At 37.0% G+C, this 14,675-nt stretch overlaps 1 protein-coding gene across 1 annotated transcript in view; it reads right to left on the reverse strand.

Moving 5' to 3' along the window:
- The window catches only part of asap2b (ArfGAP with SH3 domain, ankyrin repeat and PH domain 2b), a 29,234-nt gene extending 15,618 nt beyond the window's left edge, over nt 1–13,616 (reverse strand). Inside the window, exons 1-5 of the mRNA XM_036581887.1 lie at nt 13,147–13,616; nt 5,584–5,656; nt 2,223–2,368; nt 1,486–1,560; nt 963–1,012 (exon numbers count right to left, since the gene is read on the reverse strand). Coding sequence (XP_036437780.1) covers nt 963–1,012; nt 1,486–1,560; nt 2,223–2,368; nt 5,584–5,656; nt 13,147–13,272 — 470 coding nt within the window. The 5' untranslated portion in view covers nt 13,273–13,616. The remainder of the gene's footprint in view (nt 1–962; nt 1,013–1,485; nt 1,561–2,222; nt 2,369–5,583; nt 5,657–13,146) is intronic.
- Between the last annotated feature and the right edge of the window lie 1,059 nt (nt 13,617–14,675).

Raw genomic sequence — 14,675 nt, forward strand, 5'->3', positions numbered from 1 at the left:
TTAGATATACTTCATCAACCAATAAAATGTCCAGTGTCCAAATATACAAAGGAGCTACAAAGCTAATATAGTTAACAGTTAAACCATTACATTTGCCTTAGACTGTGTCAAGTTGTAAAGTAATCTCAAATAGACTGTACTGTGTGGTTGACACTGTATGACATAGTTATGTATAAAAATGCAAAAAAAAATTGCATACTAAGTACATAAAAATGAGTAGTTGCAGCAATCCTGAACCATGAATTTTGTCCATACTTTAAACTAAGTGCACATTAGGAAGTTCTCATGTGATTACAATGATTCAGTGTATTTTAGGGTCTGATAATTCAAGTATTCTGTTTTGTATGAGGATAACTGTTCGGAGGAATAAGCGTCCACTTCTTGTTAGCTATTAGCCTCGAAGGTCCAGCACTAAACTGAAGAAGCAAAATTTAGACAATAAATACATCTTGATGGATCTACATTTGGGGTAAGAGGAAGATTAAGCACATTTGTTGTTCCTCCTATTACTAATCCTGAATCAGTGAGTGCGTTTACATGCACTTAATAATCCAATAACTGCAGACATCTGATTATGATTGGATTATTAAGTGCATTTAAATGCACTCATTATGTTTTTGAAAGCAAGGAAACACAGGTGCCACAAAAATGACACCAATTTTTTCTCATTCTACTGACACCTGACATTCCAACAGCTTATTGAATGACCTGCCTCTGCACAACAAAACCTGGTAGTCTAGTTCACAGAGCTATTTTTTCTCTCTCAAAAAGCAAAAGAATGCTCCACTAAACACTAAGCTGAAAACTGACATATCTCATATACTTATCTAGGCTGTGATCATTGTACTGTAACTTGAAATCAACGGCCGTTCACCTGATCCTACCTGCTTCCAGCCCGCCAAAATACCACAGTGTGAACAAGAGAAACATGAGGACAATGAATAAATAAGAGTGGTGCTTACACTTTGGTTTCATAGTCCTTCCAGGCTTTATCAAAAGGCTTCTTTAAATCCTGCCAACAGAAATGAAAGACTGTCAGTGTAGATTTTGTAACTTATATTATTATATTATTTTATAACTTAACTAGTCATTAGTAAACAAACTGTTTTACTACAAAATATGTTGGTTTTTAATTGAACTTATATCTGTTTTATTGATGTGTTATAAGTTTGTTTCATATATGGGTTTGTATGTTTGATTATTATGTTTAACAGAAGTACATCTGAGCACATTTCACCTTAAGTGAGCTTATAAATAAGCAAATACAATATAAACAAAAAAAGTAATTTTAAAAAATAAGCACATACATGTAGAATCAGCAAATAGCATCATGATCAGCAGCCAAACTGAGAGATTGTTATTACTAGTATTATTTTTTTTTATTATTATTACTGTGGCTTTGTTTTGTTGTTTGTTACACTATAATAATAATAATAATAATAATAATAATACATGGCTTAGGTGCTGGTGATTAAGATCTCATACCCCTTTTACTCCTTTCAGGTCTCCTTTCAGCAGACTGTCTAAAGGAAAGGTGATGATGTTGTTCATGTTCTGTAGCTGTGAACACACAGTGAGAAGGGCAGGTTACACTTTTCATTATGACTAGAGTGTTTGTGAAATTCGCCTTACTGAGTCTACAGTGTGATCCTTGTGTGATCTTATTAAAACTATACTGCTGTCTTTTGAAGTTGTATTAAACGCAGTGAAGGGGTGAAGCTGGGGAACAGAAAAAGAAGTGTTAAAGAACACTTAAAGGCTACGATGCTGTGAGATCAGTGAATAGCGGCAGCTGCTACAGACGAATGCTGCGAAAAAGAGACACAGCTCACTAACACTGGCCTTGTATGGCAAAGCAATACAATGACTGCTCTGGTTCCCACAGCAGCCAGACTGAGGAAGAGTGACTAAATAGAGCTAGACACAGTGATGGGGGAGGGGGGATAGAAGGGAGACGGCAAGAGAGACAAGAGATATAGTGAGAGAGGGAGAGACAGAAAAGAGAGAGAGACAGAAAAAGACTCAAAAAGAATTAAGAGAAAGAAAGGAAGAGAGAGAGAAGAAAGACAGAGAGAGAGAGACAGAAAGGCACATAAAAGAGAAGACAAGGAAAGAGACAGAAAGAAAAGAAAGGGAGAAAAAAGAGAGAGCAAAAGAGGGGACGAGGGGAGAGAGAGACAGAGAGAGAGAGAGAGAGAGAGAGAGAGGAGAGAGACACTCACTAAGTTCTTGAAGAGAGCAGTGAGCTCTTTGGTGAAGACAGAAAACTTAAGGAAGGCTGCACCCACATCTGGGTCGTCTCTGTACACACAGGCCTCTCCAAACTTCTCCAGGGCCTGAATGTACTGCTCCTCATTCTCTACATGAGCTGACAACACAAACACCACACACAATACAGCATGACATAAATGAGATAATAAATGCTAGATTTAGGCTGTTGGTTTACGTTTTAAGTCCACTAGCCTACAAGCTGCCTGGTCATATTCTTATGTCATTACCAATCCAGCAATGAGCTGTTTTATGTGGTTTAAAAGCAAAACACAAAACGCCACATACTGTACGTGTAGACATTCAGAATGTGTGACTAATTGAGGCTCTAAAAATCCTCTATAACAACAGTATTCATTTACTCATTTTGTTAGCTTATCTTGAGCAATGTATTCTCTGAGAATTTTGACTGGGGGGGCAGTTATGAGCTTATAAAGATCAATGAACTGCTGACATGAAGAGTTTAACACAAATACACACAGCCTGAAGACAGAGAAAACCTGCACTAAAGAAAGAGGCATCTTACTTTGCTGTACTGACTCTACTATACAACACAAACAGTACTTCACCCTTATCAGAACATTTCTCACAGCCTAAGCCAACTGGCTGTTATCACACGCATCTTTTTCATGCTTTGCTGCTTGCAACAGGACAACCTCAGATCATTTATTTCAGACCCTAGGCTTTTGAAACATCCCCCTTTCTTATAAAGCACATCGTCGCTGTCCAATGAAAAACATGTATCTCCAAAATAATAACTTTACAGGAGAGGGCAAAAATGTTCTTTACTTTCAATGTAAAAATTAATGGAAAAAGTTTTTATTCTAAGCAATTTTGGAGCATTTCTATTGGTCCATTCATCATGAAATTTTCACACAATGTAAAGGACAGCTGCTGAGCTCGATGCAGAAAAGTAAAAATCGCAAAAAATGGAGATACACATTTTTCATTGGACAGCGATGACGTATTATAAACTTTCCTTTTATACAACTTTCACGTCTCTCACAAACGGTGCAGTTCCAGAGGCACTATAAGCCCAAAAAAGAACCTTCAGCAATTACACTGGCAGTCAAAAAAATGTCACATGCACATGTGGATATGTAAATGCAATGGATGTCATTATAAAAGCCATTTAAAGCGCTAGTTTGGCAAAATATCTAATTCACACAAAAGTCCCATTACATCAAACATTCAATCAGTCATGACAGTTTGGTGTCTAAACATTACTTTTAAATGAGAATTTCATAGACTTTTCAACATTTCGGCATATTCAAATGGTTAGAACACAGTTTTAACACCTTTAAAAGCTACATCACAGCAGTTGTTACATGAAATGATTAGGAATATGCTGCATAAATGCATTTTTTAAATCCATGCATGGTGTGGTATATGCAGACTATTGTAATGCAAAATTGTAAGTAAAGAAAACTTCTTTTTCAAATTTGCCTATTTTACCATTAGCCTTATTACATACAAAAAATTCAGGATTCAGGAAACTCAGGAGACATGTAGGTTCACTAGTCGTTTTGAACAGTACATATAATTGCTACATTTGCATTGTAGACGTCACAACCCCTGGTTCCTATCACCACCACTGTTAAAAGATCAGAGTCGTCAAGTTTAGATAGAATGTGTATTTCAACTCTAAATAATATGATCGACTTTGTTTACATATCAACTTTTGAATTATGCAGACATTTTTAAATATACGTGGAATTCCCCTTTAAGTTTTGCACTGAAGCTGCAAAGCTAATAAAGAATGCAAAGAAGAAGTGTGCTGCATAGCTCAAAGAAGTCATGCTGAAACCTGAATTTTGTCTGAACTGTACATTTTTAGGGTAACAGTATGAGATAGAAACCACACAATCTAGTCTATTTAAGACTATTTAACAGTCTGACATGGTTTGAGGGAGCTGTGCAGTAACTTAAAATAAGGCATGCGGACAGACAATAACTGAATAAGCGCTGGGATTTCCGTGTGTGATTAAAGGGGAACAGCAGAGTAAATGGTGACAGAGCAAGGGAAAGCGCGAGTGAGTAGAAAGAGGAGGAGAGAGAGAGGCTTGCTGAGGCAGGTAGCAGTATGTACAGATGGAATGAATGGAATGAAAAGCTAAACTCATGTCTTTTTTTAGAGTTCTCCTTTCTTTCTCCTTGGCTAGAGCAACAGCTGACTTTACAGACAAAACCATCTGTGCAGTTTATGATCATGTGTCGATATGTTATCATTATTGATATACAGTACTATGCAAAAGTCAGAGACCACCTTTTATTTATTTAATTTACAGTCAAAATGGTTCACTTTATTCATTTTTCAGTGTCAGGAAGAAAAGCCAAAAACACATATTTAACAGAAAATTACACAGAAGCTATAACAACTAAAAATATTATCAAAAATTTCAGTCTTAGTCTGTCCACCCTTTTTGTGTATTATTATTTTTTTTCAGGAGACTTGCTTTCAGTTTTTCAAAGATATTTGCAGGGATATTTTTCCACATCTCCAAAGTTCAGTCTTAGAAGTTGGTTGCATTTTCTGCTTCTCACCAGGTATATAGGTAGAAGTAATGTTTTAAGTTTGCTCTGACATTGTGAAATAGACTGCTTTTAATCTCACCTTTACAAGTCCCCTGGGCACAACTTTTAACCAAAGCTGGAGCTTTACATTCAGAATACATGACACATGTTCTGAGAACACCAGCAGCTTCTTTTTTTATTTTTAAATGATCTTTTTTGTCTGTTTCCATTTCTCAGTAAGGGCTTCTTGACAGCTACACATCCTCATAGTGTTGAGTTGTCTTCTCACAATGGAAGGATGGACAGAAACACCTGTAGATTTTTTCAGATCTGCTTGATTTTCTTTTATCTCCCAAAGATGAAGGCTTTAAATGCTGTTTATCTTATGGTGACACTTTTGGTGGTCTGGAATAACTTAATGTTCATGATGACTGGATATGAAATAAATAAAAGGTATTTATACTGTAAATTGTCACAATGCACTTTTATGAGTATATCTCATTGGTACTTCTATAAAATAAAACAACTGCATGTAAAAAAAGTAAAAAAGTAAAAAAAAAGAACAATTGAAATTTCCAAGTTTTTTTTCATGCATAGTTTGTTTGTGCACATTTCATAGCATCTTTTAAATATGGCCCTACTATTTTGCTGGGGTAGAAAAAGTAGTTATTATGATACATTTCTGCCATATTGTCCACCTCGCCAGTGAGAAATCTTCAGGGGAGGCAGCTGTGAAAGAAGTTCAGACTGACGTAATCACATGTGCCAAACATAGGAGAACTGATCTTTTCGCATACTCACTGAGCCCAGAGCTGTTTATGGCCTTGACCGACTTCTTCATTTTGCTCAGAACACTGCGGTCTGCGTCTAGAGCCTGCAAAACATGATGTTTGGTTTGTTTATTACAAGAGAGACACAGACAACAAGATGGCAAGAAGGAAAGGTTTCTCAACAGGAAACGATATGATGAAATTTCAGATTTGATTTGATTATTTTGATGTAATTCAGAATAATCTTTACACTGAAGACACAAATATGACTGAGGGGACTGTTTACACAATAGACAGTAAAAACAATTCATCATAACTTTTTTTTTTTTTAAATTTCATTTTGGTTATCACAATCAATGCGTTCTAAAAGTCTGAAACCAGTGCAGACAAATCGCCACCTTCTAATAGATGAATCAATGCATTTTTACAACCCTAATCATCTCTAATAATTGACCATCCCTAATAATTTGAATAAAAAGAAATAAATGGGAGGATCACTGAAGGCAATATGGGAAATAATTCATTGCACTAGATCGTCTACTATGTTAAATTCCAATACAAAGGGCCCACATCATGGAAAATGATCTGTTCCTTGCTTCCCTTTAAAGTTTCAAAACGTACCGTTCACATCTCAGTCCAAAGTGTCTATACATAAAAATTATTTATTTACATACATCAGTCTTAAAGACCCAGTAACCAAAACCAGTAGTCAGAAATAAGGAGAGGTTGGAAAATGGTTGTGTAAAAATCAATTATGACTGTTTTTGGTGTATAAATATTTATAAACCCATATAACATATGGGACCTTTAATGCCTCATGATAATGCCTTGTTGCTTCATAAGCATTATGATCACTCAAAGACATTAAGTAATAAGTAATCCTCTAGAGCTCTTAGATAATACACACTGTTCTAGTTCCTTTCCTTCAGCTACACAAATGCCTTTACATGCAGATGCCATGTGAGCCTGGGGTGAGTCATGCTGTAGGAATTGTCTCAGACTTGAGAATGGAGTTACGAACAGCCCAGCAGTGCACAGTCACAGTTACTCAGTAACACACATGGCACAACACCACGGCAAATCCTCCTAGTGCTGGTCAATGTGTCATATAGACAAGTATCTGTCATACAATGATACTACTCAATAACGAAAATGTAGTTAACTGCACTGTATACCATTTGCTAGATGCTACATATAATTTTGAAAGAACAGTTCAGTGTGGTAAATGTGGTTAATGTTTACAAGATGGTTTAAGGTTACTTTTTCTGTAATTTTGAAAGCAGCAGAACAGAATACAGTTTTTCTCAGCTGCACTTTTGTCCAGTCAAAAGCCATACTTTGAAAACAGTTAACACATGATACCAAACAGAGGGTTGCTGGTCAAAACAACACCTTTTTTTAATGCCGTACATTAATACTGTGCTAATTGCTAATGCGTTACTGTAAACAGATTTAGACATATTGTGCCAAAGTGTAAGACGATCACAGTGTGAAACCTATTCTTGTCTCCTGGGTAGTTTTACCAGAGATATATATCAATTGCAATGTAATGTATAAGCCCCAGCAAAAATCATCCTAAATATTCAGAAACTAATAAATGTTCTTCATTTTTTTTCTAGAACCTTGAAACAAAGGCAAAGTCGTGGAAGGCAACACTGTCCAAAATGATGCCAAACACTATGTCATACATCTGTCAAGGGTTAGACTGTGTCAGAGGGGCCCAAAGAAGGCCTTACATACAGACCTTACTGAGATGAAATTTTCAGTAAAATTCAGAGAAAACGGTTATAGACCAGATCATCAGTCGTGGCTTGGTCATGATAGAACGTCTAGGAAGGGTCTAACCCATCAACACACTGTAGCATTTATTGTACAATTTTTAAAAAACCTCAATAAGTAGGTCCAACACATCCAACACGTCTCCAGCCTCCTGTTTGTCATCATTTGGGACAATGTTGCTTTCTACTATCCTCACCTTCTTACAGTGTTTCTGAAATGTTTCTGAATATCTCATGTGAAATCTTTGGGGTTTTTTGGTGGAAGGTGATGGGTTTTAGTATCTCTGGTAGAATCAATTGTCTGGATGTTTCAGAGTCTCAGTAGGTAAATCTTTCACTTTGTTAATCAGTTTATAAAATGTCAGTCTTACTACTAAGCTGAACGATTAATTGTTCTTATATCAAAAGTGCAACTTGAAAAAGTGCAATTTGCAAATCACAAGAGCTGCAATTTTTATCATAAAATGCATTATCAACAAAGGTCCTCATTGACCAACCGCTCTTAAGACAAAAAATCTTCTTAAAACTTATATACAGAGTTTTTATGAAGACTCTGACATTCACCAGTGTTTACTTACTTGAGATTTGTTCTTAGTTAAGAACTGAATCTACACACACTCAAGAGCACAAAGGTATGAACAGTACTGTGGTTTAAGAACATGCCATGAATCTGACAGAGTTTTTCTTAGGACTTTTCTCAAGAACACATTTAAGAAAAAATTAGGAATATATTAGTAATGAGGTCCAATGTTTTCCTAACAAGTTTTAAATGGAGATAATTTAACCTAATTAAACAGAGCTTGTGAACTGCTTATAGATGAGTTAGACCAATCAGAAGCATCAAAACACACATGTTCTTTATATGTGACATCACAACCATCACAGCTAACTGGTAGTCTGATGCACTCAGTGTGCGAGCTCAATGCCAGAAAATGTGGATATTCTGGTGTTGTTGGCCAAAAAAACACACATGAAAATTAATTTCTAGAATATAATTGCACTCACAGTTGATCGTGGAATATCTAGGACAGAAGAAATTTCGTGAACTGACTTTTTGCAATGGTGGTATCATATTATAGTACCCTCAAATTCAGTGAGCTCTTTTGAACAACCCATTCGTTCACAAATGTTTGTAAAGAATGCATGGCTGGGATTTTATACACCTGTGGGAATGGGAATGAATGAAACACCTAAATTCAATGATTAAGAGGTGTGCCCCAATACTTTTGTCCATATAGTGTACTTGTCTAAAAGACCTTTTATTGATGCTTACATTAGCTAACTAACACTGACTGATTTCTGAGTTACAACAATTGTGCACTATGTTGTTCACACAGGTGCTGAACGTATTTATAACTATGAGAGTACTTTCTATTAGCTGTCAGTGAACATTTTTATTTTGTTTTGCACCGTTATTTAATTAACTTTTGTGTTTTTGCATGAAATCCATGTTAATTGTTCTGTGCAAGTTTGTGAAAAATGATGATAACATTTTAACACATTTGCAAAGGACATTTCTGCTTTGCCAAAAAATAGACAATAAAGATTGTCAACCTCAGTTTTTTTGTGTTGTACTGATCAAGACAAACTGTAAAAGAGTGATATGAAAACAAGCTATGTCAGGATTTGTCAAGATATTGTGTCAGCATAGAGAAGTGTTTTCCGGCCCTGGTCCTGAGGCCCACTGCTCTGCACATTTTAGTGCTTTTCCTGCTTTAAAACACCCACTTCAGCTCAGTAAGGGGTTGTTAATGAGCAGATTAGTTGGATCAAGTGTGTTAGGAACACTAAAATGTGCAGAACAGTGACCCTCCTGGACCAGGGTATAGAAACATTGTCTTTAAATCACTGACTCATTAACTTTATTAATGCAAACTTTTTAGTTTTACCAATACCAACCAGCACTAAATCCACCAATCCAGTTATGATTACACTAACATAATGTACCACTGATCATGCATGCTGAGCACACAGACAGTTGATATAGGACTGTTTTAGTGCTGAACAGAGGAAGTGTGAAAGAGTAAATTAACCTACTGACACTCAGAAAGAGGAAGGAGTACAAACATGCTGGGAGGGAAAGAGAAAGAGAGAGTGAGAGTGACAGAAAGAGCACTAGGGGGAACTGGAAAGTAGGGAAAGAAAAAGACAGTGAGAGAGAAAGAGAAAGAGATATAGAGAGACAACAAAGAGAGAGAGAGAGGGAAAGAGAGTGAGAGAGAGAAAGACAAAGATACAAGAAAAACAAAAGAGATAGCGATAGAAAAAGAGTTAAAGAGAAACAAAGAAGTAGAACAGAGCGAACAAGAAAGAAAATAAGAGAAGAGGCATGTAAAAACAGGTGCTTGGGCAATCAGAGCCTTAGGGGAACACATTTCAGGGAGACACAGAGACAGACAGAGAGAGAGAGAGAGAGAGAGCAATCTACAAAACTAGGAGTTTCCATCAGAGGCAGGTTTCAGCAGGACTCAGCACAGTGGAAGAACTGGAAAGGGGAGTGTAACACGTCAATCAGCAGAATTAACAACCATCTTTCCTCTGTGTCTGTTTAGGGAACTCACCACTTCACACAGTCTTACCAAAACAAAATGTCTATGTTTTGATGCAGTGAATTAAGTGAACAACACTCAAACTAGCCCAACACACACAAACACTAGGGCAGCACAATACAAATAAAATATAATTGCAATTAAAATATATTGCAATCATAATGCTGGATACCAAGGCTGTAACAATTTCAATATGTATCAAAAAATCTAATTTAAAGCTGTGTATTGCTGTTCAAAACTGTATCTGCCCCTCACTTTCTTCCGAGGGTCTCTCACTTATCAACTTTCATTGAAACCACTGTCAACGACCAAAACTAGGCATTTCAAAGCAGACTCTCGGTGTAAAGTGGGCAGGGAAGGGGCAGGGCTTATGTTGTGCATGCAACTACACACAAATTATTATTTATTTGGTTTATTGAGGGAGGCACAATGAAAGAGGTAATGAAAAAGTCTGAGGCATATTAATCTGTGTAGTATAAGATTAGAGCCTTGAAGAATCATTTTAAACATGTTTAACCTGCAAAATATTGACAATCAAATTGAATCTTCACCTCAGAACTGAAAATCTTATCAGACCTGAAAATACTACAATACTATTTATATTTACCGTATTGAAAAATGTGTCATACTGAGACATCACTGTATTGTATCAAATTGAATTTTGTGTATCATTACACCCCAAAGATAGTAAGAAGTGTGTCCCCCCTCTACTACAGCCTCTACAGCCTCTACTACAGCCTCTACTCTGCTGGGACGGCTTTACACAAGATGCTGGAACATCGCTGTGAAGATCTGATTGCATTCGGTACTGATGTTCGATGATTAGTTCTAGATCACTCCAACTCATCCTACAGATAGGCCTTCATTACTCCAGAGATTGCACTTCCACTGCTCCACAGTTCAATGCAGCGGGCTTTATACCCCCCCAGCCTACACTTGCCATTGGCCACGGTGATCTTAGGCTTCTGTGCGGGCAGGGAGGGGGCAGTGTCTTGCTCTTTTGGCAATGCTTTTTTATGGAGATAATACAAACTATGGCATATTGTGCAGCTCTAATAAACAAACACAGACATCACAGTGAAATGAAAAAAGTAACTCACAATGAGTCCAACTTGTTTTATGGTAGCAAGGCCACTTTATCTTGACCCTCAAACGAATGCCACAACACTTTCAAGCTTATACTGCAGTCTGATCACCTTGACTTACCATTACTCGACAGTTGAATGACCTGACTGGCTACTTCCTCTTTTGGCTGAACTCAAACAGGGTAACTGGTGTCAAAGCACCGCTTTGGACTCTCATATCAGCTGTCTGAGAAATCACTTCCTCATAGTGAGCCCACACCAGCTAAAACAGATGCCGACACCTGACTGAAGAGACTGCAAGTATCACAGAAATACCATGACATATGTTTCAGAGGACAGGACCTTATGTAATGGCTCACAAATTAAAAACATTTTGGCCGCTTAGTCAACTCCAACTTCTTGAAGCAATTATAACAGGCAAATATTCACCACAGTGACCCTACATCTTTGTTTCATATTCACACAGCAGTTCGCATTCCAGCTTAACCATACACTACAGTGGAAATGGAAGTTCACACGCTGGTCATTTTGCCAGTGAAAGGTCTTGCTATAATAGTTAAAACTGCTTCTTTCTTACTTACAAAAGACTTGTAATTTTATCATGTGTTTGGTCACTACTGTCTAAAATGAAAGAAAGAACTTTGACACGCAACACAGCTTTCAGTTTCCTGACATTGGCCTAAGCTTTGCATTTCAAAAACAGCTGGACTTCAACTACAACTAAATCTAGGAAGTACACTCTTGGAAGTCAACACAGTCACGAATACATTGTTCTGGTTTCTATGGATCCAACAGGCACTGATATTATATTGGCCTGTCAAAGTTTGCCTAAAATTGACTTTTTGGCTTCCAGAACAGACTAAAAATAAGTTCAATAAGGTTAATATGAGGCCACTGACTGGCAATGATAATCAAGCATCTGATTGTAGACTTCAGCAGTTCAGTTTACTTATCATGGAGAAAGTCTTGTTGTCTTCTCATACGGAAATCTGATATAGGGCAATATGAAGATTTCAAGTAAATGACATATATTGGCATATATGGATTTCCCTTCTAACCAACTTATATTAGTCACATATGGACATTTTTATGATATATGTGCCAACTTATTTGAAACTGACCATTTTCAATATGGGACATATACTTCAGTCATGTATCAACATATACTAATCAAACATGTGTAACTTATATATTTACCAATATATGAAATAAAACATTACTGTATGCTAACTGCATGTTATATAAGTTGTTGTTATGCTATATAAGTTGTATACAAATTTTATATTGCATGTATGTTGTTGGTGTATTTCATTCAGATTTTTTTGCTTTAAATAAATCTTTCAGTGTTTGTATCAGACACATGCATCAGACATATGTCAGACATGATATATATCCATATATTGTGCATATATGCTCACCCACCTATCAAACACATAACTGTTTTATATATATATATATATATATATATAGCATATGTGATATATATATATATATATATATATATATGTATATATATATATATATATATATATATATATATATCACATATGCTATATATATATATATATATATATATATATATATATATATATGTGTGTGTGTGTGTGTGTGTTTGTATGTTATATGTATATTATAGTCAAAACTGCTACTGTAAAAGATGATCCATTCAGAACTGGGACTAGATGTACATAACATATATGTACATATATTCTGAAAAACATGCCTGACACTTTATCATATATGGGCATATATCAGATTTCCGTAACGTTAGTGGTTCAACAGAAAGCAGCAGCGTTTCATCCAGAAAAGTCCTAAGTTCCAAGTGTTTCAGCACAGACTTGCATATGTAAGAACTTTAATATATCTCCAAATATATGAAATATGTATAAGAATAAGCTTTCTTTTACGCAGTAGTCCAGCCTGAGAGCTGGGTTCAGCGGACTGTGCGCGAGGTTCACCTCCAGCTAAACTGGGATGGAGAAACCTTTGATTTCACAAGAAGGAAGTAATTTTCCTTTCCTCTCTGGGCAAAGAATTTAAACACTCGCCGAGGACGAGAGCTCTCGCAGTAAAACAGCCCATAGGTACAACCAGCCCGTGCACAAAAAGCGCACTTCCTTCCAGCACTTTCACAGTTTTACTAGTAAAAGTCTTCAGACTGTGTCCAAAGTTCCTCACTCACCTCCTCCAGAGCGGCCACTGTACTCCGACAGTGGCTCATTCGGGTGGTAAAAATCGAAGTCGTGGGAGCTTTATAGTCCTCATTGGTAATGTCCATAAACTCAGACACTGACAGCTGGTCTGGCATGGCTGTTATCTTCTTTAACCACGATCAGAATAAGACAGGGTTGTCCACTTTTTTTTCCCAAAAAGAAAACAGCAACCAGGCTGCGAACAGTTCAGTACCCGCTGCTGAGTCTATTCGTGATTAAGCTTCTTCACAGAGTTCGCGGTTCTTCCTGAACATGAGTGAATAAAAACAGACGCAGCGAGCAGCAGCAGCTTCTGAGCAGAGGTCACAAAACTCCATCACATCCCAAAAAGACGGACGGACTGTTCCAGTTCACCGCGCCGAGTTACAACTCCATTTAACTCCGTGCGCTCACCTTCGCCCTCTCCTGAAGCCCAGCCTACCTGCCCAGCACTCCTTACTGAGTGTGTGAACTGCAGAGAGGGCTGAAGAGGCGGAGGAACAACAGCTCAGCATACCGATAGCACATGGTCCAATCAGAGCAGGCACCGTAAAAGATGTTCCAAGTAGAACTAGTACTACAAAATATATTCCAGTAAGAACGGGTGCTGTGAAAAATGTTCCAGTAAGAAGTGGTACTATAAAAGATCTTCCAGTCAGAACTTGTTACTTTAAAAGATGTTCCAATTAGAACTGGTACTGTAAAAGATGATCCAGTCTAAACTGGTATTGTAAAGGATGATACTGTGAGAACTGGTACTGTGAAAGAGGTTCCACTCAGAACTGGTACTGTAAAACAAAAAAGATGTTCCTGGTACTGTAAATGATGTTCCAGTAAGAACTGGTGTTAAAATATATGTTCTTGTCAGAACTGGTACTGGCTGTTCCAATTAGAACTGGTACTGTAAAAGATTTTCCAGTTAGAACTGGTACTGTGAAAGATGTTCCACTCAGAACTGGTACTGTAAAAGAACTAGTACTGTAAAACCTATTACAGTGAGCATTGTTACTGTAAAAGATGTTTCAGTCAGAACTGGTACTGTAAAAGATGTCCAAGTCAGAACTTGTACTGTAAGTCCAGTTGGATGGTACTGTAAAAGATGTCCCCACCAAAGATAATATGATTAAAATGGCCAATTAGAGAAGCTGTAAAACATGATCCAGTCAAACTGGTATTGTTGAAGATGGTCCAGAAAGAACTAGCACTGTAAAATATGGTCCCAGCAGTTCTAGTGCTGTAAAGGATATTCCAGCCAGAACTGGTACTGAAAGGCATCCCTTACTTTATTCCATGCTTATTTTGTAATGCTGATTACAATTTAGCTGCAAAGATTAATAAACAGTATATTTACACTCAGAGTCAGCCGTTTCTGTAACGGTGTAGGTTAATCGTTTTGTATTTTTGCAAAACGTATTATCGTCATTTTAAAAAGCGACATGGGACTTTTGTAATCCTTAGTTCTACATGGGCAGTTTACGATGAAACGCAGACCTTTATTTTGAAAACCGTGCGACTTACA

Source organism: Colossoma macropomum, unplaced genomic scaffold (assembly GCF_904425465.1).
Source record: "Colossoma macropomum unplaced genomic scaffold, Colossoma_macropomum, whole genome shotgun sequence".
In the NCBI taxonomy this organism is placed as follows: domain Eukaryota; kingdom Metazoa; phylum Chordata; class Actinopteri; order Characiformes; family Serrasalmidae; genus Colossoma; species Colossoma macropomum.